This window comes from Micropterus dolomieu, linkage group LG21 (assembly GCF_021292245.1).
Source record: "Micropterus dolomieu isolate WLL.071019.BEF.003 ecotype Adirondacks linkage group LG21, ASM2129224v1, whole genome shotgun sequence".
Taxonomy (NCBI): domain Eukaryota; kingdom Metazoa; phylum Chordata; class Actinopteri; order Centrarchiformes; family Centrarchidae; genus Micropterus; species Micropterus dolomieu.
In genome coordinates this window covers 35,196,682-35,222,726 of record NC_060170.1, presented here as the reverse complement: position 1 = coordinate 35,222,726, position 26,045 = coordinate 35,196,682, and the positions used below count along the sequence as shown (strand labels likewise).

The following is a 26,045-nucleotide window of genomic DNA, read 5'->3' as shown; positions in this document are numbered from 1 at the left end:
GTAAAGTAACCACAGAGCAGAAATGAAGAGTGGATGTATAAAACAAAGTGTGACACAGGGGGACAGGAGGAGCGACACTGAAGGAGGAGGTTTCACACAGACGCTTAGTTCTGCATTACATGTTGCAACAGAGCGAGAAGGCAGGAAACAGAGACGCTTCTCTGCATCACACTGATACCACAGACAGAGAGAGAGAGGGAGGCAAGAAAAGAGGTGCAGGAGGAGAGGACGGCGAGAAACTCTCCAAACTGGACAAAGTCGAGCGAGTAAACAAAGAAAGACAAAACAAAAGGAGGTGAAAGGGGAACCGCAGGTGGAAATAAAAGGAGAAGTTCCTGAAAAGAAGTGCCACGAAAAGGGTCAACGCAGAGCAAAAGAAAGGTGAAGGGGAGCAGAGCCAAAGCAAGCAGAGAGGAAGAGGAGGAGGAAGGAACGAAGAAGAGTAGTAATAAAGGAAGAAGGTGGATAGCCACAAGAGGAGGTGAGACTTTAGCCAACGAGGAAGAAGAAACTCAGAGAGGAGGGTGAGTGGAGGAGGCGAGGAAGGAAAGGAGGAAACACCAGAGGAGGAGAGAGGAGTGGTGGCAGACATCAAAAGAATAGTGGAGCACAGAGAGAAGAAGAGAAAAGAGGTGAGGAAAGGAGGAGGAGAGGAGGAGGACCTGCGGTGTCATCATGGAGGAGGACATCAGGAAAAAGGGGGTGCTGCAGCTGCAGCAACAGAGATTTGGAAAGGTACACCAGCACTCACACTGCGCTAACAACAGAGCTAACGCTAACACAGCATGTGTGTGTGACGTTTGTGGTGCAGCAGTAATGTGGTGAAACAAGTATTCAGATGTTTTACTTCAGTAAAAGTAGCAGTATCTCAGGGTGAAACTACTCCACTACAAGTAATTTGCATTCAAAACGGTACAGTGTAAAAGTGCTGATGTCTTAGCTACAAAATGTATTTACAGTATCAAAAGTAAAATTACTCATTAGTCAGCAAAAGGAATGTAACATTATATTATTGAATTATTTATTACTTCATCAATTATTTATTGATAAATTGATATTATTACTATTACAAATTAAGTGTATTGAAGCAATGCCAGGAACACAAACAGGAACAGGAACAGAACAGAAACAGCAGAGATGAAAGGGACAGGAGCAAGAAAAAGAACAGGAGAGATGACAGGAACAGAGACAAGAACATGAATACGAACAGTGACTAGAACAGGAACTTTAGAGATGACAGGAAAACAAACAGGAACAGTGGCAAGAACAAGAACAGGAGAGATGACAGGAACAGGTACAGCAGCGATGAAAGGGACAAGAACAAGAACGGGAACAGGAGAGAATATGGGAACAGTCACAAGAACAGGAACAGGAGAGAATATAGGAACAGCAGAGATGAAAGGGAAATGAACAAGAACAGGAACAGGAGAGATAAAAGGGACAGGAACAAGAACGGGAACAGGAGAGATGACAGGAACAGGAACATTAGCAAGAAAAAGAACAGGAGAGATGACAGGAACAGGTATAGCAGCGATGAAAGGGACAAGAAGAAAGATGACAGGAAAACAAACAGGAACAGTGGCAAGAACAAGAACAGGAGAGATGACAGGAACAGGTATAGCAGTGATGAAAGGGACAAGAAGAAGAACGAGAACAGGAGAGATGACAGGAACAGGAGAGAATACAGGAACAGGTACAGCAGCGATGAAAGGGACAAGAAGAAGAACGGGAACAGGAGAGATGACAGGAACAGGAGAGAATATGGGAACAGTCACAAGAACAGGAACAGGAGAGAATACAGGAACAGGAACAGCAGCGATGAAAGGGACAAGAACAAGAACGGGAACAGGAGAGATGACAGGAACAGGAGAGAATATGGGAACAGTCACAAGAACAGGAACAGGAGAGATGACAGGAACAGGAGAGAATATGGGAACAGTCACAAGAACAGGAACAGGAGAGAATACAGGAACAGGAACAGGAGAGATGACAGGAACAGGAACAGGAACAGGAGAGATGACAGGAACAGGAACAGGAACAGGAGAGATGTCAGGAACAGGAACATTAGCAAGAAAAAGAACAGGAGAGATGACAGGAACAGGTATAGAAGTGATGAAAGGGACAAGAACAAGAACGGGAACAGAAGAGAATACAGGAACAGAACAGGAATAGCGGAGATGAAAGGGACAGGAACAGGAGACAATACAGGAACAGAAACAGTGTTAAGAACAGGAATAGGAACAGTGACAGGAATAGGAACAGTGACAGGAACAGGAACAGGAGAGATGACAGGAAAAGGAACAGTGGTAAGAACAGGAACTGTAGCAGTAATGCAGTGGTTAGTAGTTTAGAAATTGTGCTGCCGTTTCATCAGCTTCCACCTGCAGCCTCTGAGCCAAACCGCACCACTGAGCTCAGTGTTTGTTCCCAGGATCAGAGCCTGAACACCAGTGAGCGCCTCCCACACATCTGCCTTCCACTCTAACTTTTATTGTGTATGTCTCTGTTTGTAGAAGTGGAAGCGTGTGTGGTGCGTCCTGTACAGAGAAAGCTCCTGTTCGATTTCCAGACTGGAGTTCTATGAGTGTAAAGATGGAGGAAGTGTGGAGAAGAACGACAAAAGTCTACGCAAACAGCAAGAAAACAAGAAGGTAGACTCCACCCTTTCCTACTTCACTATGTTAGCCTGCTCTCTTAAACGCATTCTACTTTATTTAATTAAATTCTATTTCACACTTTTGTACTCTACTGTCTTCTACTTTTGTTATGGCTGCTTTAGTGTGAACACAGGAAACAGGGATGTGGACCTAAAATGCAGACACTAAAGCAGAACAGGTTCAGTGTACGGTGTTCATTTAGACAAAGTGCATCCTCCTGCCCTTGAGTCTGGGCAGGTGCCTCTGGAGGCTGGTGACGAGGACGGAGACTCTCTGAAGGCTGAGCACAAGACTGGGGACAAGACAGGAGACCAGGACCACAGTTTAAGGCCTTAAGACAAGAGACACAGCAGGCTGGCTGAAGACTAACCACAGAGCAGCTGGGGGTGACAGGGCGTCTTGCAGGAGAGCCTGTGAGGCCAGAAATACAAGGGGCTGCTGATGCTGTAGCGACTCCACAAGGTCTGGGGCCAGCTGTAGTCTAGCAGTGTCAGGGTCTAGCAGCTGCTCCAGGGGGATAGGAAGCCACTTTAGCTCAGGAGCAGGTAGTTTCTCTGGGACTAGCGAATGCTTCAGTTCAGGCACAGAGAATAGCTGCAGCACAGGAACCAAAGTCAATTGCAACTCAGCAAGGACAGTGCGCTGCTGCCGTTCTGTGGCAGCAGTTTAACAAAGTCAGGAGGTTGCCGTAACTTATCAGAGCCAGAAGACTGTTTCTGCATTTCAGGGGAAACCAGAATTTGCTGCAGCTCATGAACTAGAGTCATTTGCAGATCCATAGAAACAGGAAGTTGCTGTAGCTCAGCACGGACAAGAGTCAGCCGGCTTGCCAACTGAGAACCAGAAGCAGTTGTGTGCCTGGTCGCTGACGAAAAACCAGTTGGGGCTGGTGGTACCTCTGTGGTACTGATAAACATCTCAAGGCTGCTAGCCAGCTGTGTCTCTGGATTGCCGGGCAGAAAGACACTGGATGGCAGCGATCAGGACAAAGAGCTGGACAGCTATGAAGACGAGGACCTTGGCAGTGATGACTCATTGGAGACTGTATAGACCAGGTCTTCTCCTAGCAGGATTTACTGAAGGTGGATGTGTAACTAGTTGGCTGGGAGCTAACTGTCCGTCGAGATGAAGGGACATTGCATGTGAGTGGTTGCTAAAAGGAGGCTAGCTGTCTTAAGTAGACCCAGGACAAGACGGCTGAAGACTCAGCGGATGAAGTGCAGTCTGGCTGCAATTAAGTTGGAAAGAAGACTTGTTGCCAGAAGGCTGACATGAGAACTGGCTGATATAAATAGCTGGTTGCAAGCAGGCAGGTGACTAGCAGTTGGGATGCTAGCTTAAATCCTTCGATTTATTCTCTCTGTTTATTGTCCGCTGGGTCAATACTTGTCAGTTTATACTGTAATAGCTGTCTGAATGAAGACCCAGGAAACCAGGACCCAAAATGCAGACACTAAAGCGTATGGCGTTTATTTGGACAAAGTGAACTAAACTTACAGAAATAAACAGGGATTCAAGAAGCGTCCAAATCAAAAGACACTGATAGAGAGAGATAAAGTGAGACAAGGACAGCAGAGACAGACGATTTCAAATTAAATCGGAAACCCAAAACTTTAACAACTTTCCTATACTATATCCTTCTGTTCTGTATTGTACTGTGCTCTGAATTGCTCTTCACTCCTGTTCTCTACTGTTCTGTATCGTGACCCACATTCTACTTGTGGTGTCCCACACACAAGTTTGGTTGGTTAGGTTTTATGTTATTATGCGATGATTCCTTCTTCTAAGTTCTGCTCTGCTGCCGTTTGTGTCTCCACTAGGTGATCCGTATGGCCGACTGTATCCGGGTGTCGGAGGTGGAGATAGACTGTCCCAGAGACACGGGACCCTTCCTGATCGAGACCACAGAGAAGATCTACGTATTTGCTGCAGACAGACAACATCTGGATGACTGGGTACACAAACTGTGCGAGATCGCTTTCCCGGTAGGTCCACACACACACAGGACCCCCTTTTTTATTAACGCCGTGGGTACCCTTTAGTTTTTGAACGTGTAGTTTAGTTATTTTAGAAAACATTCATTTCTAATCCTGTTCTTAACATCTTCTTTTTTTAAAGAATATATATACTCAAAAATAACTGTGTGAATGAAGGTCAGTCGGCTTCCTGCAGTAACGGCAGATAGACAGCAGGTGATCAGAGGTCGACCTCAGTCTTCCTATGATGGTGGAAAGTGGTTTTACTCTCCTGTCTTTGTCGGTGGTTTTACTTTGATTAGAAGGACACAACGTGACCGACCGACCAGCCTGTCTGTCTGCCGTGGCCGTGACTTGCTATGCTAACATTAGCTGCTCGACCTACAGGAAGCACAGCTCGCTTATGAAAGAGCAGCTTTTTACACAACTGACAAAGAGGAAACTGTCGGCCTCAAGGTCACCCGACACATTGCGTTACTGGTCAGCTTCCCCCTGAGTCTGTGGCTTCTGCCACCATTTTAAAAATGCCTTTGATCCGAGACAAAACCCCTCAAGTCTCTGACGTGTCAGATGTGGTTCGAGCTGTTCTGACGAGTCTTCCAGCCCTTTTTAAACGACCTACAGAGAATGGCCCAAAGTGCGTGACGCAGTGTGTTCAGGGCGTGTCCACTTCTGCTCGTTACACCGTGCATTTAAATAGAAATGTTCCAGATGCATTGCTATTTAAATGGTGGCTGAATTGTGCATTACAAAAAACTGTTTTATCAGTTGTTTAAAGGGTGACGCAGACAGAAGTGTGATGTCTAAACCGTCTCTGATCATGAATGTTCCTCTGCAGCTCTGTGGTTTATCAGTGAAGCAGACAGACGCTGTCGCCTCTTTGAAACGTCTTCGCCTCCGAACAGTGTCACTGTATGAACCTGTGCTGTGTGTGAGAACTTCTTATCATTAATTAAGCTCACCACGGCTCATGTGACCAATTTAGATGCAGATGCCCCTAAAAATAGAACCGGGAAAATTATTTAGGAGCACAGTGCAACATCCACCCGACCCGCTGCTATGCATTCAAAACACACTCGGACAGGTGTAATGACGAGTTTTGCATGCACCTCCACATACTTCTTTTATAATAACTTTTTTTAATATCCTCTGTGGGGTTCATCAATGGTGATAAATGATTCTAAGTATATATTTTAGGAACGTTTAGAGTTGTTAATATTGTGTTACACTCAGTAGAAGTAGTGTGGTGATCAGTGTGAACAGCTAAGTGTCTGAAAAGGGGTGATGGGTAAAGATTGTTAGATGATTAAGAGGTGGATTCATAATGTGTTGCATTGCAATTCTCGGCAGGCGTGCAGAACTCTGCACAACGCCGGCCGTCCCGTGTGAGCGGGTCGATCTGCGGCCGCTTGACAGCTCGTGATTACAATAAATTGTTTGTTAATAAACTCTGTTTGTGCTCTTAAACTCTCATTTAAGAGCACGTCTTCCAGTTCTGCCTCATGTCTCTCCGCCTGTCAGCCTTCAAGCAGCAGCCTTTGACTTCAGACCAGGTTTTTATTGGTCAACCCCTTTCTGCTGCTTCAAGATAGCAACGTGCCGACACTCGCTGGGCGTGAAAATGACAACTGCGTGTGTCGGAAACTAACAGTGACACTTACACTGTGCACCGGGCGGAAACAGAGCGTCCAGTCAGCTGTTCACAAGACACAAAAATACAAGGAGGTCCAAGTTAACGGTGCTTTGTATAAAACTTTAAAACAGCTCAGTTTACCCGATCAGCCTATTAGTTCTCCCATAACTCTAATGGCTAACGAACAATCACCTTTCTGCCACGTCCCACAATGCACCACCGTTCGGACCAGACATTCACACTGTGTGACAGTTTGTGGTTTTTGTGTCGATCCATCAGAACAGATCAGATCGCTGCGGTTCGTGATGGCGTCTCAGCTGCACACATGAAATATTATTTGTGTGGTTATAAACAGCAGCGTGATGCCGGCTGACAGTCCTGAGTCAGAGCTCCACTTCCTCTTTCTGTGTCCGTGTGATACACAAACAGCCAATCACACGGCAGCTTCTGTCTGCAAACGGTCAACACACAAATTCACTGAAGGGACCCTTATTTCTTTTCTCTTTATGTGGTGTTTAAGCACAGTGTGAACGTGAAGCTGAAGCGTCTCTCTGATGATCAGACGGGGCAAAAGTCATGAAACTGATGATGTAATTGTTGCATTATGTTTGTGTGTGTGTAGATGAGTTGGGCGGAGCACAGTGTGAGGAAAGGCAGCCTGCAGCGAGGAAACAGAGTGGATGAAGATGAAGGAATGGAGGACAACTCACTGTACGGCGGCAGAGAGACAGGTACGCCTGTTTGATGAACCACCTTCAGAGCAAAGGTGGCAACACGTCCTCACACCTGAACCACGAAACAGGTCGTTTGTCTTGAACGACATGTAAGACCAGAACGAAGCTCTGGCATCACAGTTCGACGCTGAAAGTAGGCCTGCTATAAATAAAAAGGGAGATGGACCGAGGGTCAGAAACTAGACTTTCACCCGACATTGATTCCTTTTTAGTGATGTTTCATAAATAACACAGTCTGACTGGACGTTGCATTTAGAGAGCCTAAGCCCCTCCCCTTCTGGGACCTTATTTTGGACAAACATACCGTAAAACTTCAATTTATAGCCGGGTCTCAAGTAGCCGCCTACCTCCTTTACTGGCCTGCTGAGAGAACACATTTTGACAGATAAACGCCTGGTCTGGTCTTTACAGAAGTTCTCTGGATGTATAAAAGCTGTTAAACCTCGCGGGCTCGCCGCTTTAGCTGCTTCTAAGCTGCTCAGATCGTTAAATATTGTGCGTTTAACCGTGTGACATGCTGCACATCGTTAGATCAGTTAGATTCTCCACAATTCAATCGTTCATTTAACGGAAACAACGAGTCCCAAAGTCTGATTCATATAGATTTACCGGTGTTACCTCTGAAGCGCTCGTTAAGCCCGAATGTGTCCGTTCCTGATTATTTATCTTCCTTCAGTCTGAAACACAGTCTCCACCCATCAAAAGAATCAGAACAGCTTTTCATAAAAATGAATCCAAGCTGTGAATCCTGTCATGTGAAGTCCGTCGCTCTCTGTCTGCTAACTTCTCTCATCCTGCAGCCTGCTGTTGTTTTTAGCACATAAGCCGTCAGTCGGAGCTGGATCAAATGAACGACGTGTATTAGTAAGTAATAAGTAAGTAATATTCTGTTTGAAATAAATAAACTCTTTCATACTAGCTTATTTCAGATTTGAGCAAAAGGAATTAAATGTCCCAAATAAAAGCCCGGGCTGCTATTCAAAGTTTTACGGTCTGTTCAGTAGTCAACAGTGAGAGACGACTAATGTTTAGGTCCCGTTTGAATTGTGCCCTCAGTTACACACAGGATGTCTGTGAGTTTAAAAGTTAACGTAAGTTCCATGACCTTAAACACACTGAGTAGGCACAAAAGGACGAGTGAGGATTCATGTTTGATCGTTTCACAATAGATTTAAAGCGTCTTTGTCGACACTTTGATCCAGAACAGAAACAGTGAAAACAAAGTGATTAAAATTCGTTCCAAATATAAAATGTGACGCAGTTGTTTGCACAAGTGTTCAGACCAAAATCATCAGTGACATAATTAGTTGTGTGGAGAACCTGTGTGTAGGCAAGAGCTTTCAGCTGACTGTAGTCAGTGCGGTGGTGAAGCCTCAGAATCAGAAATACTTTATTTAATTTATTAAATAACAATAAAGTAGGAAATATTAAATCTAATATTAAATCATTTACAGCAGACAGAAATGTAATGATAAACAGAAGTGATGAATTATACAGTAATAGTAATAATGAGTGCAGAAAACTACAATGGGTTCAAACAGAAATACAAGGAGTGTAGATATATAAATATTATATAATATACAAGACGTGTGCAGGAGTAGTTGTGGGGAAGACACGATGGACCCTACAGAGAGGAAGAAGGATACGAGGAAACAAGATAGAGGAAGGTGCAGACTGGCAGAGCGAAGACGAGGGATGGGTGGCATGTTTGAGGTGTGGCCCTGCTCCTGGTACCAACACCGCCATGTTTGTAGTTCTGCTGCTCAGATCTACAATGAACAATTAAATGAAGGAGTTTTGTTCAGTATTCCACTGTAGGATCATGACCTCAATACTATATATAATATATATAATACAGTCCAAATAAAGCTTCTGAGGACGGATTAACAAGCTGCTTCAAGGAGTTTACTGTGCTTCATTTCTTTTCATGTCTCTACGTGACATCTTAAAGACTCCCCGTCGGCCGACAGAAGGTTTGATGTCTGACGAGGCTGAAACCGATCAGCAGCTGGTCAGAGTTACAAAAACCGCAAGAAGCGTTTTGTAATGGCGCTAAACGGAGGTGGAGGAAGTACACAGATCTTTTACTGCAGCAAAAGACAGTAATACCACAGTGTAGAAAGCAGTACTTTACTGCTCACGACAGGACAACATCCAACCACAACAGAATGTGTAAATTAGAAGACGATCGCATTAGAAATAACCCCACGACCGTCGCACGCAGCCGCAGATCTACTACAGACACAGTCAGATACACTAACAGTGGAATACAGTAGGGTTTAGTGCAAAGTCTGAATAAAATGTTGAGTGCTTTTGGAAAACAGTGAAACAGAATAAAACTCAGCACTGTGTGTTTTTATCACCTCAGCAGCTGCAGAACATCTGGCTCATGATCCATCTGCTACCTCTGCATCAATGATCTGTGGATCATATTTCTATCTGCAGACCCGAGAAGCCTCTGAAGATAAAACTCGTACAGGTTTAGAACCTCCTCCTCGCGTTGTCGTGCTTTTTCAGCTCAAACTTCAGTCACAACTTCCTGTCGCACCTCCAAAAAACCCCACTTCCTCTCTCTAGCGTTTTTTCCCCATAGCTGCTAAATTTAGCAGCCTGCGGCCAAAATGATGCATCAAAAGCGCACACTCAAACACATGCACCCACTCGAAGACTTTTTATGATCCGCTCTGCACCGAGGGGATCCTTTTACTTTGCTTGTGTTCGTGATCTTTTATTGATGAGGTTCTTAGCAAAGGTGCTGTAAATAACATCTGGACAGAGCGGAACCTCTGAGGCACCCAGCCGAGGTCCCTGAGCTCCACGATGACTTCCTGCAGTTGGATATTTGCATTCAAAGGCAGGTGTTCCAAAGAAAGTGAAGTGCGGACTGAAACAGAACCCTAACAAACACCGTTCAAAACCAAAGCCACCATTTCAAATCTCTTCATACAGTCTGAATCACCAACGTGCACCTCGGCCAAACAGTTCATGTCACCTCAAACCACCAAAACACCAACAAGTCTCAAAATAAGCTCGTTCAACAAAGACACTGGCAACAATTCTCATAGTTTCTCTAAATTTTTGCATTTAGTCATTATCTATAAAAAGATAAAACAGTTTGTTCAGTTGTTCAAACAGTCACACTGGTGCTGGAGACACAGTGACCACAGCCTGTAAGTCATCAACCAACCCGCTGAACCAATTCTGCCAAAATGCAAAGACATTTCCTGCTTTACACTCAGACTGCACTTCTAAGCTTTTTTCAAAACACTCCACACATAGATGCAAACATAATATATACTTCTGTGTCAGTCTCTCTTCTCAGTGTGTTTTTAACAGTTTTAGGTACAGTGCGTTTGAAGCAGCACGATCTCAAGCGTCACATGAAAAAACGTAGCGATTGATTTTGCCTATGATACGCTGCAGTTTGCAATAGCGTTGCAACACAAAGGAGGCTAATCCTACCTGCTAGCTTTAGGGCTAGCCGGTCAACATGCACATATTTACTGACTTAGGTTTAGGCACTAACTTCTACACACGCAGCCTGGATGCGTCTCATAAACATGAACCTGGGGGCCTATCCTACACATGGAAAATCTCTGTTTTGCGCACAATTGCCACGGTTTTATCAAAGCGTGTATTTGTGACGCCTGAGCTGGTTTGAAGAGTTCTGCAGGCGGTGGAGCAGTAAATAAAGGAGTTCGTGGCTTTTGGATAAAGTGGTCATTGAATGCATTTTGTGTAAAAGCAAAGAAAAAATACAGCCGCGAGGAGAAGAACAGACGACTTGAGAGATTAAAGTGAATTTGGATATTTTGAGATAATTGCGGAAACGCAAACTTGATTTTTACAGCATCACTTTGAGATCAGAGAGCGTCATTATATGTACCTGATTACTGGGTGACATGTTTAACCCACCTGCGACATTTTGTGTTAGAAACATTTAAGAAAAAAAGAGATTGCCGTATCAAAATTCTTTTGATAACTTTTGATCAGCGACATACATAGATGTTCCTGCCAAAGTTTCAGGTTGATTGGCGAAACCGTCTGGGACAAGTTCGCAAAAATAGGTTTTAGAGAAAAGAGATAAAAAGTCGTATAATTTGACAGTTTTAGAGCAGAAGACCATCGGAGCAAAGATGCAGATGAATCCAGAGATTAAAATTTTGAAAGAAGTTTGACTCTAAACAAAGCCGTTTTTGAGATCATTGGAAAAACGCAAAGTTGATTGTTATAGCGCCACCATGAGGTCTACGAGGGCCATTTTATTTGCCTGAGTAGTGGGTGGAATTTTCAACCTATGTGCCAATTTTGGTGAGTTTTTCGTCCAGCAGTTTTTGCTGCCGAAACACTTTTAGCGGAGAAAAAGAAGAAAGAAAGAAAGAAGAAGAACAACAAAAACAACAAAAACAATAGGACTCCAGCAGCTCTGTTGCTTGGATCCCTAAAGAGTCACAGTTTAGTTCATCTACACTTCTGCAGGCTGGCAACTGAAAAAACTATTGTGCGTTTCCCCTCTCCTTTATTGGGTTATAAATCTTTTTTGAGTATGGAACAGGTTTGCCCAAAGGGAGCTCCCCTCTCCCACAGAAAACTCTGCTCCTGAACACAGCCTTTACTTCTGTAGCCTGTAATCTGCGTCGCTCTTTAACGCGCGACATGATGCTCGCCTAGCGGCTAGTGTGGTGGGTGGCCGAGGCGCAGTGGATAAGAGTCATGCATTTGGTGTAAGAGACCCACTGTGACACGTCCACCATTGTGTCCCTGAGCAAGACACTTAACCCCTCGTTGCTCCAGAGGCGTGCGACCTCTGACATGTACAGCTGTTGTAAGCTGCTTCTGATAAAAAGCTAAATGAATAAATGTAATGTAACAACGTTAGAGAGCCTGCAGGCGGTCAGTGGAGCTGTTGCTGTGATGTGGAGACAGAGCTCAGGTAAAACGTTCTGAAAGATAAATGTGTTACTACCTCTACGCTCTGAAAGGTCTCGCTCCAGTCCAGGTTCTGAAGCTGCTTCTGGTGGTTCTGCCCGTGGTTACCGGCTGAAGCGGCTTTGTTTTGGATCCCACTACCTTGCTTGTCAGTACCCGCCCTACTCTGCTACCGATTGGCTAGTAGATCCTATTGCTTAGGCTATTTAGAATCTAATCAATACAACCAGTGCTTCATTTGTAAATTATTAGGTGCCGAGCGCCTGAAATGTGTTTATGTGTTTAATTTATGATCAAATAATTATTTATTTAAATGCACGGCGTACCTGCACATTGTTTTAAAGGGTGATCAGAAACCATTATTAGCTACCAGGAAATCCATTAGAGTAACCTTATTAGTCTGGATGAACTCGTGTAGAAGGAAAGTGCTGAAATTGAGCACTGAATTCAACAATATTTTTTTAACACAGAAGCTTGTGTGCTCTGCGCATATAAGGAGAAACTGACCCGAGCCTGAATTGACCCAGCGTGTCGGGCCCTGTCGGGGCTCCAAAGGCCTTGCAGACTTCTATGCCTAGGTACTGCACATGTGCAACTCCCAACAAAGAACTTATCGAAGTGGGACGCTTCACTCGGGAGCAAAAACCGGAGGGTTTAACAAACCAAGTGAACCTGTTCTGGTAGAACCCCTTACTAAAAGAGCAGAATATGACCTCTTTAATGTTTAATGGGGAACAGATGAGAGCTTTCCTGCCTGAGAGGAGACCTGTTTGATGTCGCTGCAGTGGCATGTAGAAGGTTTCACATGTTGTAAACAGAAGCGTTTTGATCTGTAGAGTAGAGAGTGTTTCTGACGTTTCACATCGACTGAGCGAGAGCTGAGCGTCAGAGAGAAAACCTCGCGTCTGCTGATTGATTTATAACTAACGGAGGATTTTTCCATTGCGGTTCTGATGCTTTTACTGAAATGTGTAGTTGTGTAGTGGAAACTTGTGTGTGAGTTCCTGCTGCGGCGCAGGGTGTTGCACCGCTGCAGTGACCAGCGGCTGCAGGACGACCTCAGCTTCTATCTTCACAGGACAAACTTCCTGTTTCTCAACATCACCAGCGCTCAGCACTTTGTGTCAAAGACGTCTGTGGTCGGATGTTTTCGGACGTCAGCAGGGTGACTGTTTGTGCGCGTTCATGTTCTGGTTTCTCTGATTGTGAGGTGATGAGGTCAACCAGAACTCTGTGCTGCGTGTTGTTTAAAAAGTACTACACCGGGATATATAAAGACACAATTACAGGTGGTTAGAAGTGCTGAGGTTTGGTTTAATACATTCAAATGTCCAAAACACAGCAGACCCTTTGTGTTCTTTTCAACAGCAAGAACCTGTCAACAGATCTTTAAATGATTTTTTGATGGCCAGCTCGTCTCGTATGGACGTTTGGTTCAACACCCCTTGGCGTCGCTTCTTCATTCAAAAACAACGCCAACATGTGTCTATATGAGACGACTTGGGGGTGAGAGCGTGTTGGGCTTGCACTCATTGGATACATTTATTATACTTACTATATTTACCGTAGCCCGACAGATCTGCTCGTAACCTCAAGGAGAGGAAGAAAGAGATTACGTGACGTGTGCAGTAGCAGTCGCAGTGTTGTGCAGAAGGCGTGATGGACTTATTACCTTGCGGAGAGGAAGAAGAAGATGAGGAAACAAGATAGAGCAAGGTGCAGAACATGAGAGCGAAGACAAGGCAATGGGTTAGTAGGTATTTATAGAAACGCCGGAAGTGGCCCTGCTCCTGAAACTAAATTTAAGATATCTCATGCAAATATTTGTTTTTGTTGTAATTTCATGATCTTTGCTATTTTACTACTTTATACAATGTATGAACAAAAGTATTGGGACACCCCAGCGCTAATACTTTCTGTAGGGGCTGTTTTTTCATGCTGTGGTCAGTGTTTGAAATCTTAATGCTAGACAATAATTCTTCCAACAGCTTGTGAACACCTTTGGGATTTACTAGATCGGAGACAGGGAGCCGGACTCTCTCGTCAAACATCAGTATCTGACCTCACGAACGCTCTTCTGGATGAACGGGCAGAACAACTCCAGCTTGTTGTAGAAAGCCTCCCGAGAAGAGTGGAAGCTGTTAGAGCTGCAGAGGGAGACCAGCTCCATATTAAAGCCTGTGGGTTGACAAAGTGATGTGTAGGTGTCAATCAAGCAGAAATGATAAAAATAAAGAAACGCAGATATAAATAGTACTGCACTGCTGCAGGACCACAGTAGTGACATTGTGTGGATAATTGAGGTTGTGATGTGCAGCGACTGAAGCTGCTACTGTTTCCCCACATCCTCAAACACCTGCAGCGCACACACACCTGGCTCAGAGAGAGTGTGTGTGGTTTCCTCTGTGCAGCTCAGTGTCACAGATCTGAACACGTTAACTGCCGTCCAGGAGGTGTGAATGAAACGCTCACTTTAATGTCACGTCACACATTGAGCCTTCTGCGTGACACGATCACACGCAGGACCGGACTGGGGCAAAAAATCGGCCCTGGCATTTTTGGTCCAGGCGGCCTCGCAACAATCTGTCTCCTCACTGTTACGCCATCATTGCAGTCCTCTTAAACAAACTGTGATATTCCCCTAAACCACTATGAAGCGGCGTGGGATTAGCCAACGCGATGCTGACAAAATGATGTCAGCTATTGGGACAGTTAGCCGAAGCTGAGACTGCGCTACATAAAGAATGTCAGGTAACTTGTTGCTCTGTTTGGTGATCACCAGCAGTAGGTGAGAGTCGTGATTGGTCGGCTGGGTAGCCCCATAACGCCTCTGAGACGACAGGAAGTGCTCCGTGCTTTGAAGTAGCTTTTACAAGTGGGCAAAACGGCGGCTGTAACACAGTGGATCGATATTTTTGAGCGTCACAACCCGAGCGAAATGACTCGTTTCACTATCAGGATGTGATCCATTCGGTCGGTAACATTTGAAAAGGCTGCACCAGCCGCACGTTTACAATTTTACCCCCATTCACGTTAGCGGAGCGCTAACAGGAAGTTAGCCTGCTCGGCCGGCAAAAGTCAACCCAGTGGACGCTGTAGCGCTACTGCCAACTGGCGTTTGGGTGTAATTGCAGAACGGAGACACCGACGCACATATATGTCAGACTCCTTTGTCCTGTGATGGGCCCCAAGGTTCTGTGCTCGGCCCCCTGCTGTTCAGCCTATATGTGCTCTCGGAAAGATCATTGGTAGTTTTGAAGAAATATCTTACAATTGTTATGCAGATGACATCCAATTATATTTATCTTGTAGCCCTGATACACTTGCTTAGCCTCCATTAACAAATGGATGGCAGAAAACTTTCTGCAACTAAATTCAGACAAAACTGAGGTGGTGATTTTTGCCCCAGACAACATTACTCCTAAGATCAGGCAGGCCAGTGGGGCTCTGTCATCCTCTGACAAATCAATGTGTTTTAACATATGAAATCTGTTTTTCCATCTCAGGAACATCGCTAAGATTAGATCTGTAGTTTCTAAAGAAGAGATGGAGATGCTTGTTCATGCTTTTATTTCTTCTCGTCTGGATTATCACAATGTGCTGTACACTTGTCTAAACAAATCCTCCATGGACAGACTGCAGGTTGTACAGAATGCAGTTGCAAGGCTTTTGTCAAAGACCAACAGGAGATCACATATTACGCCTGTGCTTCAGGCTCTTCATTGGTTTCCAATTGGTTTAGAGTGCATGTTAGAATTTTAACCATTACTTACAGAGCCTTGCGTGGTCAAGCTCCCTCTTCTATTGCACGCACACACTTCTGGTCGCTCTCTGAGGTCGTCAGACCGAGACCTAAGGATCTGGAACTCTCTCCCTTTAGCCTTCAGAGCCTTGGACTCCTTCACCTTCACCAGCCATGTGGTTTTGTATTTTATGTGTTATTGTTTTTATTTGTTTTATTTTATTTTATATTATATTGTGAAGGACTTTGTGACCCCTCTTGTCTCTGAAAGGTGCTATATAAATAAAGTTTACTTACTTGCAAATATAAACGCATGTGTCGGCCCGATGCAGGAGTATAAATCTTGCGTTGCAGTTGCGTCACATCATCATGACACGTGTGTTCATGTGTGTGTTTGTGTCAGTGCGTGACTTCAGAGTGTGCGTTCGGAGGACGGAGGCGTCTGATCGCTGCAGGCTGAAAGGAGACGGCGTCCTGCGAGCAGGCTCAGACGCTCTTCAACTGATCGATAAGGCGGGAGACGTCCTGTACACCTGGCCGTACAGATACCTGCGCCGCTTCGGACGAGACAAGGTGACACACAATCACAACTACCTGCCTACCAAACTGTAACCTGAACCCTAAAACCGAGTCTTAACCCTCAAACTCCACCTGTGAGGTCCCCACAGAGTCCACATCAGGTCCCCACTGAAACTAAAACCCCTTTTCCACCGGATTTGTTGTTGATTCTCTCTGAACAGTCACCTTTTGGTATCACCTCAGCTTCAGCAGCTCTGATAACGTGCAGCTCACAGTCCCGAACAGAGCAGGCTTCAGTTTTTAGATGTGTATATTGCAAAACTCTACCAGCTACATCACAATAAACTGGACTCACAGCGCGAGAGCGGGTACACCTGATTAACATCACAGGGTACGTCGGTGTCGCATCAGCTGGGCAGAGTTTATTTACGCCGAGGTCGACGTTATCAGTTAGACATTGATGTGTAGCGGAGGGCGTGTGAAAGGTGTCAGCTGCATGAGTCTCACGCTCAATGCGTGAGAGTTGGCAGCTATGCTAATAACATTAGCTGGACTAAATGACTATCGTTAAAGAGTATCTCAATCAGATGAATATGAATTCTCCATATTCAGTTTTATTTATATATTCAGTCCTAACAAAGGTCGTCTCATTAAACTCCGAAAGCGTGAAGTCGGATTTGCCAGAGGTTCTCATGTTCTTCTCATTGTGCTAACCTTAAACTCGCATTATAGAGACAATTGTAGATTAATTCAGTCCTTAAAGCTTTACGTTTTTTAACACTACTGAATTCCTAGTTGCTGCTTTTTAGTGGAACAAGTCAGCCGTTACATTAACTCAGAGGAGTTTTAGGTCCAGATGAATCAGGAGCAGCAGTGTCTGATTCCACAGATTCCTGCACGTTGTGGAATAAGAATATAGACAACAGCAGCGACTAGTTGTTCATTCGTCCATCTTTTACATTACAGTTTATTTAGTTTTAGTCGCTGAATATATCACATCATTGTTTTTTCACTGAATAAGGTCAAGCTTGTATGAATGAAGTCTGGTTTAATCCTGACTCTGGTGTTTTTCCTTGCCTTCAGTGCTCCTTCTCCTTCGAGGCCGGGCGGAGGTGTGACTCTGGCGAGGGGAATTTTGAGTTTGACACCAAACAGGGGAACGTCCTGTTTCAGGCTGTGGAAGCTGCCATCGACCTGCAGCGGGTCTCCCACCCCCACAGGCAGACTTCCGGGGGGGGCCAGGTGAGTCTAGAGAACCCCCAGGACCTGAACCTGCCCCCCTTGCCCCTCAACCCACCCCTGGTCCAGAGCAGGATGCCACTGATGCCTCAGCCCTGGAACCACATGCCACAAACCCCTGCTGCTCAGGTTAACTCACATTACAGATCGTCTCTACGTGGTTTCAAAATAAAGCCAGGAATTTTCACAAGTCCAGATTTTTTAAGTAGAGTTAGAAAAAAGTCAGGATTAAAGGCAGAAATGTTCAAAATAAAATCAGAAAATAAAGTCAAAATAAAGTCAGGACTCTGAGTGAAGTCAGGATTTTCACAAAAAGTCAAGAATTTTCACAATTAAGTGATTCAAAATGAGTCAGAATGATGTGATGAGTCATGACATCATTCTGACTCATTTTGAAAATCCTAACTTTATTCACATCTTTAGACTAAAGATGTGAATAAAGTTAGGATTTTCAGATTACTGTCAAGATTTTCTGAATAAAATAAGGAATTTTAATAATAAAGTCCAGATTTCCAGGGCAGAGTCACAATAAAAGTCAGGATTAAAGACAGAATTGTCACTTAAAAGCAGAATAAAGTCAAGACTTCGATAATAAAGTCCAAATTTTCAGGGCAAAATCCATATAAATTTTCAAATAAAGTCAGAATAACGGCAGGATTATCTGGATTAAAACAGGATTTTCAGAATAAAGTTCAAATTTTCAGATGGAGTCATAATAAAGACCAGATTTTCAGATGAGTCATAATAAAGTCAGGATTAAAGACAGAATTTTCAATGAAAAGCAGAATAAAGTCAAGACTTTGATGATAAAGTCCAGATTTTCAGGGCAAAATCTGTATAAATGCAGGATTAAAGCAGAATTTTCAAATAAAGTCAGAATAAAGTCAGAATAAAGTCAGGATTATCTGAATTAAGTCAGGGTTTTCAGAATAAAGTTCAATAATAATTTTTTTTATTGCTGGATAAAGTCAGGACTTCCTGAAAAAAGTCAGGACTTTCATATTAAAGTCCAGATATTCAGGGCAGAGTCCGAATAGCTGCAGGATAAAAGCAGATTTTTCAAAATAAGATCAGAATAAAGTCAGGACTTCCTCAATAAAGTCAGGATTTTCAGAATAAAATCCAGATTTTCAGAGTAGAGTCAGGATTAAAGACAGAACTTTCAAATTATCTCACAATAAATTCAGGACTTCCTGAATAAAGTCATGGTGGCCAGAATAAAACCTAGACCAAAACCTCAGGAAAACAACCAGAGATTTCAGTCACTAATTTAATGTTCCGTCCTAACCAGCAAATCAGAAACGGCTCAGACAACATTATTTATGACTTTGGCCTGAAGTGAAAACACAGTTCTTTCAGTCGGGCATAAATCTGCAATCTCCACATTCAGAGAAAGGCCGAACTTGCAGAGTCGGCTTTAGACTTCAGAAAGTCTGAGATTAATTTCACGTAACTACTACTAATGAATTTAATTAAAACAATATGGATGGATGTGTGTTTATAGTGACAGCTGTCAGGATTTGTTCTCAGTTAATTATCTAAAATGCAGCAGCGTCTCTGGTCTGTTCGAGGAGCAGGAAGCTTCTGCTCCAGGTTAAAACCCGCCTGGATGTTTTCTGTCTGCAGGCAGCTGACGGCGTGTACAGCATGGTGACGGAAACGCCAAATCTTCAGATGATTCATCACAAAGACAGAGAGAGCGCCACTCCTCCACCACATCAACAGCAACATCGCCCCTCGCTGGTAGGAAAACACGCTACTACTTGATTTTAAACACTGAAGATCAATAATGTTGAAGGTATCTTATGTCATTTAGTCTGTTCTTATTAAAACACCTCAATTCCTCAGCAGCTGGAAAAGCTTCGTAAATCAGTTGGCTGTCTTTTTTGGTCATTTTCAAAAAGAGCACCAAGCGACTTCCTGTCTGTGGCTGTCAGCTCCGAGCCCATTGGTTCCTCCCGAAGACGTCAATATTTAAAAACTCTTCACACTTATTTATTTTCATGTTTAAAAAGGCTCAGTCATTTCCTGAAACAGCTGCTCGCTCAGACAAACAGGAGGAAATACTGACCTCAGATTCAGTTCAGGACACACTGAACTGATGTTCAACCCTGTCATACATGAATTATTAAATCACAAAGTAATATTTGCTTCAATGTTTGTTTTTACAAGTGAAAAACTATGCCTGTAAATCTATAAAATAGTTATTTCCAAAATGTAATACCTTATAGATTGTTAGTCATTTGAGGGTAGTTAGTTATATATATATATATATATACAGTATTACTGTCTCTGAATTGTAATACTACTTTTGCGTTACTTTGAGTTCCTGTCCTGCTGTTTAATGAGCACATTATTCTGATTCTGACGGTTCTAGTGATGTGCAGAGTTATGTCCGTGCATCAGGTGGGTCTCTGTCATAAAATTTAACCTTGTGATTAATAGCGGGGGTGAAAAAGGATGAATCTTTAAGAAAGACGCTGTGTGTATTTACACACGAGGTACAGCAGCACAACGTCACTGACTACTAAAATCTCCGACACTCTGACAGGATCGGTCAGGATGAGCTGACAGCAGCCTCACTGATCAGGAAAGTAATTTGTTAAAGCACAAACACACAGCCTATAGAAATCTATTTACCCATGATCCATCAGGGGAGCTGCATCTTGTTAAGAGGAGTCGATAGTTTGCAGGCTCGAACAGGAAATAACTCGTGGATTTGTTTTTCTGCTGCCGAAATGTTGTCAGTGTTGGTGAATTATTAAAAAACAAACACCACTTAATCTTGGGTTAAAATGTGTCGTAACGCGTGTTAATATATTACTGATTTTTTTAGTAATGTGTTATATTACTGCGTTACTTTTGTAAAGTGTTGCTGCCAACACTGGTGCAGGATATCACAGTGTCAGAGATTATAATTAATCTCTGTAGACAGATCTGTGTGGGTCTGCCACGTGGTGGTTGAGACACGGCGCTTTAACTTAAATGGCTCAAAATGGCCTCCAAATATCCGTTCTGCGTGAGAGGGACTGATGTTTTGGGGGTCAGACATCAACAGAGAACCAGAACAACACACTGTGATCAGCATGACATGTTGATAATGTAGGAAACGACATAATGAGGATGAGTAATGTCTTTAACGACGTGGAGGCTGAACACGTAGTTTGGAGAATTTCACTTCTGTTCTGAGAAATGCACCAAAGCCACCGAGACAAACTGTGACTAAAGTGCCGCCTCGTTGTCCAAACCTGAACCTCAGTTTCCATCAGAGAACAGCTGACAGTGTTAGACTGAGGACATGTCGACTGTCTGGTTTAAAAACACAAAGATTTACTGCTGAGAGGCCGATGAAGGATCCTGATCTCTGAGCTGCTGTAAGTAACACCAACAGCTCCATCTGCTGGACAGTGTCAGTCGGTCCAGTTCAGGAGCAGACTGGGACTTTAATCCAGGACCCAGAGTGAAACAGATAGACTCTCATTGATAAAATACTGATCACTGATTGGTTTATGTCTCTGTCACCTGTTCTGTCCTCAGGCTCGTCTGGAGCCCCCGGTCGACAAAACGCTGACCGGTGTGAAGAGTTTGACCCTGGACACTCGCGGCGTCCCCATCCCCCGCAAGAACCAGGTCAAGATGATCTCCAGCTGCCCTCTGCCTGGCCCCGAGCCCGGCCCGGCCCCGGGCCTGTCCCCCGTCCCCACCCCCAACCCCCGCCTCAGCCCCAAACTGAGCTCCACCCCGGATGAGACGTACTCCCAGATCACCCTGCCGGCCGCCGTAGATCGAAGCACCAAGAGGGAGAAGAGAGGTGGCGGCGGCGTGCCTCCCCCCAGCGCCTCCCCTCTTATCCCCCATGATCCAGAGTACTCCCTTCCCTTCGACACCATCGCCACGAACGTCATGGCCGACATCTTGAACACCCATCCGACTGGCGCAGCTGACAGCGGCGCCGACCCGCTCTACGACAGCATCGACGAGTTGAAGATCAGAAACCTCTTCCTGAGCAACGCCGACGCTCTCAGGCCGCCGTACGAGAAGGTGGAGCACATCTACGACGAGCCCGAAGGCTGCGCCATGCCGAAACCTCCCCCCTCCGTGTACGACGACCCTGAGGAGATGCGAGGAGACGCGTGGAAGATTATGGGTACAGCTGCTGACCCTAAAGGTCACGAGTACCCGTACAACCCCCGGGTGGACGACTACGCCGTGCCCAAACGACCTCAGAGGGTGTTTCCTGTTGCACAAAACACCAACGAAGATGAAGAAGATGGGGAGGAGGAGCCAGAAGAGGAGGAGGAGGAGGAGCTGAGGGAGGGGCCGCTGGATTCACCGTACAACAACGTGATGGTGAAGATGGCGTGAAGAGGACACAGGAAGCGCATCCAGAGCGTCAGCTGTGAGCATTAACCTGAGCTGAGGACTGAATCTCTGGCTGATCCGCTGTGTTTTCTTTCTTTACGGTTTATCAGTCCACCATCTCTAAGGACGGGAGCGGTCAGCGGCTTCTTCTAATAAAATAAAGTAATCCAGCAGAGAAACGTCCGTACAGGTGCATCAATCAGCAGCTTGTTACGACACACATTTAGATTTTTAGTTAGGCGGCGACCCCTAGTGGCAGAAGAAGTCAGGTGACGTAGTATAAAGAGCCGTGTGGTGCGGTGGATGAGTCAAGTAGACTTTCCCTCAGGAGACCAAGGTTCAAGTCCCGTGTGAAAGAAAGTGAAAGGTTAAGCTAAATAACGTTTAACTTACATTATTTTTACCCCAAACCACCGTCTTTCCCTAAATCTGACCAAACTCCCGCCGTTTCACAGCCGTTACCTCGTGTTAAAGCTTCAGCGTGGATGTTTTAGTGGCATCTAGTGGTGAGGGTTGTGTATCGCAGCCTAACGGCTCACTCGCCACTTTGTAAGCGCGCAGGAGAAGCTGCGGTGGTCGACACGCTCTGTCGGCTCTGAGCTAAATAACACGTGCGGTCCTCCATTTGTCCGTGGCGGTGTAAGAGGAGTCTCATTCTACGGTAATAAAAACATCAGGGTTCATTCTGTCAGGTCTTTACACACCACTGAAAACACAGTTATGCAGATTATTTTGCATTTCTCTCAACAGATCCTCCTAAATGTTACACACTGAACCTTTAAACGTCACGTGACCTCCCTAACATACTGAGGTCCGCCTGTCGCTGGACCGGTACGTGCCGACAGTACCAGAGCTGTACTGGGATCAGTTCTTGTGAAGTAGAGTTTGCTCTCGGTGGCCCTCTCTGTTTAAATAAAGGTCATAATAAAAATAAAATCATTTAATAGTCCCCTCTCACAGCGTCGTGTTTCCTCTTTATCTTCTCGGTTTCATTTCTGACAGCAGAGCTTGTCGGTGAAAACTTAATATTATTAATAATAACTTTATTTGTAATGAACCTTTAACACAAACATGCAGCTGAACATGCTAAACTAAGCTAAACAAGATCAAGTATAACAAAATGATATTATATATATATATATATTATCACTGCCAGCTAAATGCTCTCAGATGTCAGAGCGTCTTTAAACGCAGCACCGTGGTCTCATCAGTATTTATTTATGTTCATAAGACGCCATAAAGTTTGATTTGGGAGTTTCTGGATATTGTTTGATGGATCTGACCTCAGGTCTGTTTCAGTCAGTTCCTCCAGCAGAGGGCAGCAGAAGATCTGCAGAGACCAGATCCACGTCTGAAGTTATTTTATTATGTTGTTGTATCATTAAACTGTGAACTGAAGTTCGTACGACCCTCCTCTGTGTTTATCCTGTGAGTGTCTGTGTGCAGATGTTTCACAGCTGCCTGTAAATCTGAAATAAATCCTCATGCATTGTCTATCTGTCCGTTGATTCATTCAGACGTTGAACCAAAGCAGAGCATCAAGAGCAGAGTCGGGACACCTGCAGACGTAACGTCCACCCTGCTCTGCTGTGGCTCCAGGGGAGACCTCTGATTGGCTGATATTTCCAGGTGTTTCCTGTACTGTGGAGGACAAAGTACACAAATCCTGTACTTGAGCATAAGTAATGATACTCTTAAATATTACTCCAGGTCTTCGGTTTCTACTTGAGTCAAAGTACGAAAGTACCCGCTTTTAAAAATACTTGGTTGCTGACACGACAAACAGGATTTAAAAATACAGCAAACTTTCCTCTTTATTAAACAATGTCATTAAAAAACAGGTTGGCCTTTCAATATAGGAGTACAAGTATTCAGAAGTATTAAGTACTAATACCAGACTGTAAAAAACTCTGTACATGTTAAAGTCATCTATTGAAAATGTTTCTAAAGTAAAAGTATGTGAGTGCCATGGCACTGTCAAAAAATACCATGGTACATATACTGTGGTATTTATAATATATCAGTGCTACATGTATATGGTATATGTATACACATGTACACATGTATGTACCATGGTATTTGTACCATATCTACATGGAAGCTCAGGCAAAAAAAAACACAGCAGGATTTTCTTTTCATGATCTTCTTGATAACTTCTGGCAGATGAATCCTTGTATTTCAGCATCAATCTTTTCTGGGAATGTTCGCGGTTGAAAGCTTTTCGCTGCTCGCGCAGAGTTTGTGACACGATAACGGCAGCAGCTGCTTCCAGCTGTGGACACAACGCCTCCATCTCGTTCTCCATTCTTCCTTCAGTCGATGATGGTGCGTTCAGTATCGAGTAACGCAGCGTTACTTGGATTAGTTACTGTAAAAATATTACTGTGTTAGAAAAGTAATTAGTTACACTACTAGTTACAGAAAAGTATTACAGTAACGAGTTACTGCCTGTTTTAGTTCATGATTGACGTATGATGGAAAATCAGACCTGCACACGTTCCCTTTCAGTGAAAACAAGTGTAAACAGGAGGCGTCCCAGAAGTCACGGCTGCTGCGGAAGAAGAAATGTAAATCTGAAGGATCATAACTCTGAATAAAATATATATGTATGTTAGAAACATGTCGGTTTGGGTCGCTGCAAATGGTTTTACAGTTGGCGTTTCTGTCGGCACGAGCAGCAGATGTGACAGTAAGAGGTCTGTTTAATTCATGAGCCTCTGATTCTCTCAGTCACACTGCGGGGACGTCGGGGTCCCTCGGGGCCCCTCGGGGTCCGGGCGAGTCTCCGGTAGATAAATGTAAGTCACTGTAAAGTCCTCTCAAGTCACGGAAACGCCACTCCCCATGTGTTTCTACTTTAACACACAAACCTAGCATAATTAAACACACACACTCAGGGGCAGTCATAATTAAACAGGCGTGTGCGTGATGTAGAACCTTCTGTTGGTTCTGCAGGTGGAGGAAACGGAGACCTCGTTCCACCACAAGCCTCCAGACCTCAGATCTCCTAATAGATCCTCCAGCGTGGAGGGATGAGCAAAAGCTCTCTGTACAGTCTAACTGAAAGTTCCCTGCAGTGTAACACGGCTCGGTGTTTGAAAGAGTTCTTCCCGTCTCTCCCTCCAATTATCTATAAGGTACTTTTGAAATGTCTCAAAAAAAGGAAAACAAAAAACATGCGGTGAGAACCTGTTTGATCAGCGTGCAGAGGATCTGAGAAGGACCTTTAAGAGGTGAACGCATCATCAACTTTTTCTGATGCGACGCTGCATTAACAAACGTCTGCTCACGTCTGCTCTGTGGACTTTATAAAAACACCTCGTGTTTAGATTAGTTTACATTTATCATATCCTAAAATTATTTATATATGCATTTATGTATAGGCATAAACATTAGACTGTATATTTAAGGAGGAGCAGGAGGAGCAGGAGGAGCAGCAGGAGGAGGTCAATGGAACCAGAAAGGACAGGTGCAGGGCTGATATTTATTACTGATGTCGTGCAGATGTAGCTGTACATTCAGTTCTGGTCTAGTTCAGCGTCCTGCTCAAGTTTCTTCTGAATGATCGGATTCACTGGTTTGTCCTCTCCGCCTCAAAGTGCTCAGCTTCAGTTCAACACACCGCAGAAAGAAGCTGCGCATCAACACGCTGCATGTTTGTTCTGGTACAAGAGCACGCGACAGTTCCGGCGGTCCGTGTACCTGTGGGGTCACTCTTCAGGTGACTCAGAGCGTCGCTGTGATTGGCTGCTTCCTCTTAGTCTGAGTAAACTGGTGCAGACTCGTCTCCACGTTAAAGCCGCAGGGCGCCGTGTGACGGTGATCCTGTCCGACACAACCAGCTACACACACGCACCCCCCCCCCCCCCCCCCCAGGATACAGCGGGCTACAAAGGCGACCCAGCATGCATCTCTCTGTCCAGCTTACAACACACTCAGCTGGAAACAAAAAGAGCATCAGTGCACGTGTGTGCGTGTGTGTGTGTGTGTGCGTGTGTGTGTGTGTGTGCATGTGTGTGCATGTGTGCGTGTGTGTGTGTGTGTGTGTGTGTGTGTGTGCATGTGTGTGCATGTGTGTGTGTGTGTGCATGTGTGTGCATGTGTGTGCGTGTGTGCATGTGTGCATGTGTGCGTGCGTGTGTGCGTGTGTGTGTGTGTGTGTGCATGTGTGTGCGTGTGTGCGTGCGTGTGTGCGTGTGTGTGCGTGCGTGTGTGCGTGTGTGTGTGTGTGCATGTGTGTGCGTGTGTGTGTGT

General features: G+C 44.6%; 1 protein-coding gene across 2 annotated transcripts; it reads left to right on the top strand.

The window, feature by feature from the left end:
* Positions 1–162: 162 nt before the first annotated feature.
* Positions 163–23,285, top strand: dok2 (docking protein 2). Of its 2 annotated transcripts, none has more exons than XM_046034798.1 (8): positions 163–735; positions 2,514–2,651; positions 4,478–4,642; positions 6,889–6,997; positions 16,075–16,244; positions 17,274–17,432; positions 19,056–19,172; positions 20,967–23,285. In XM_046034798.1, the coding sequence occupies exons 1-8, from the start codon at positions 676–678 to the stop codon at positions 21,792–21,794; spliced, it is 1,746 nt and encodes a 581-aa protein (XP_045890754.1). In that variant the 5' UTR covers positions 163–675; the 3' UTR covers positions 21,795–23,285. The 2 variants fall into 2 exon arrangements, with proteins under 2 accessions (XP_045890754.1, XP_045890753.1); XM_046034797.1 differs by having other exon boundaries at positions 17,274–17,558.
* The last annotated feature ends 2,760 nt before the right edge of the window (positions 23,286–26,045 follow it).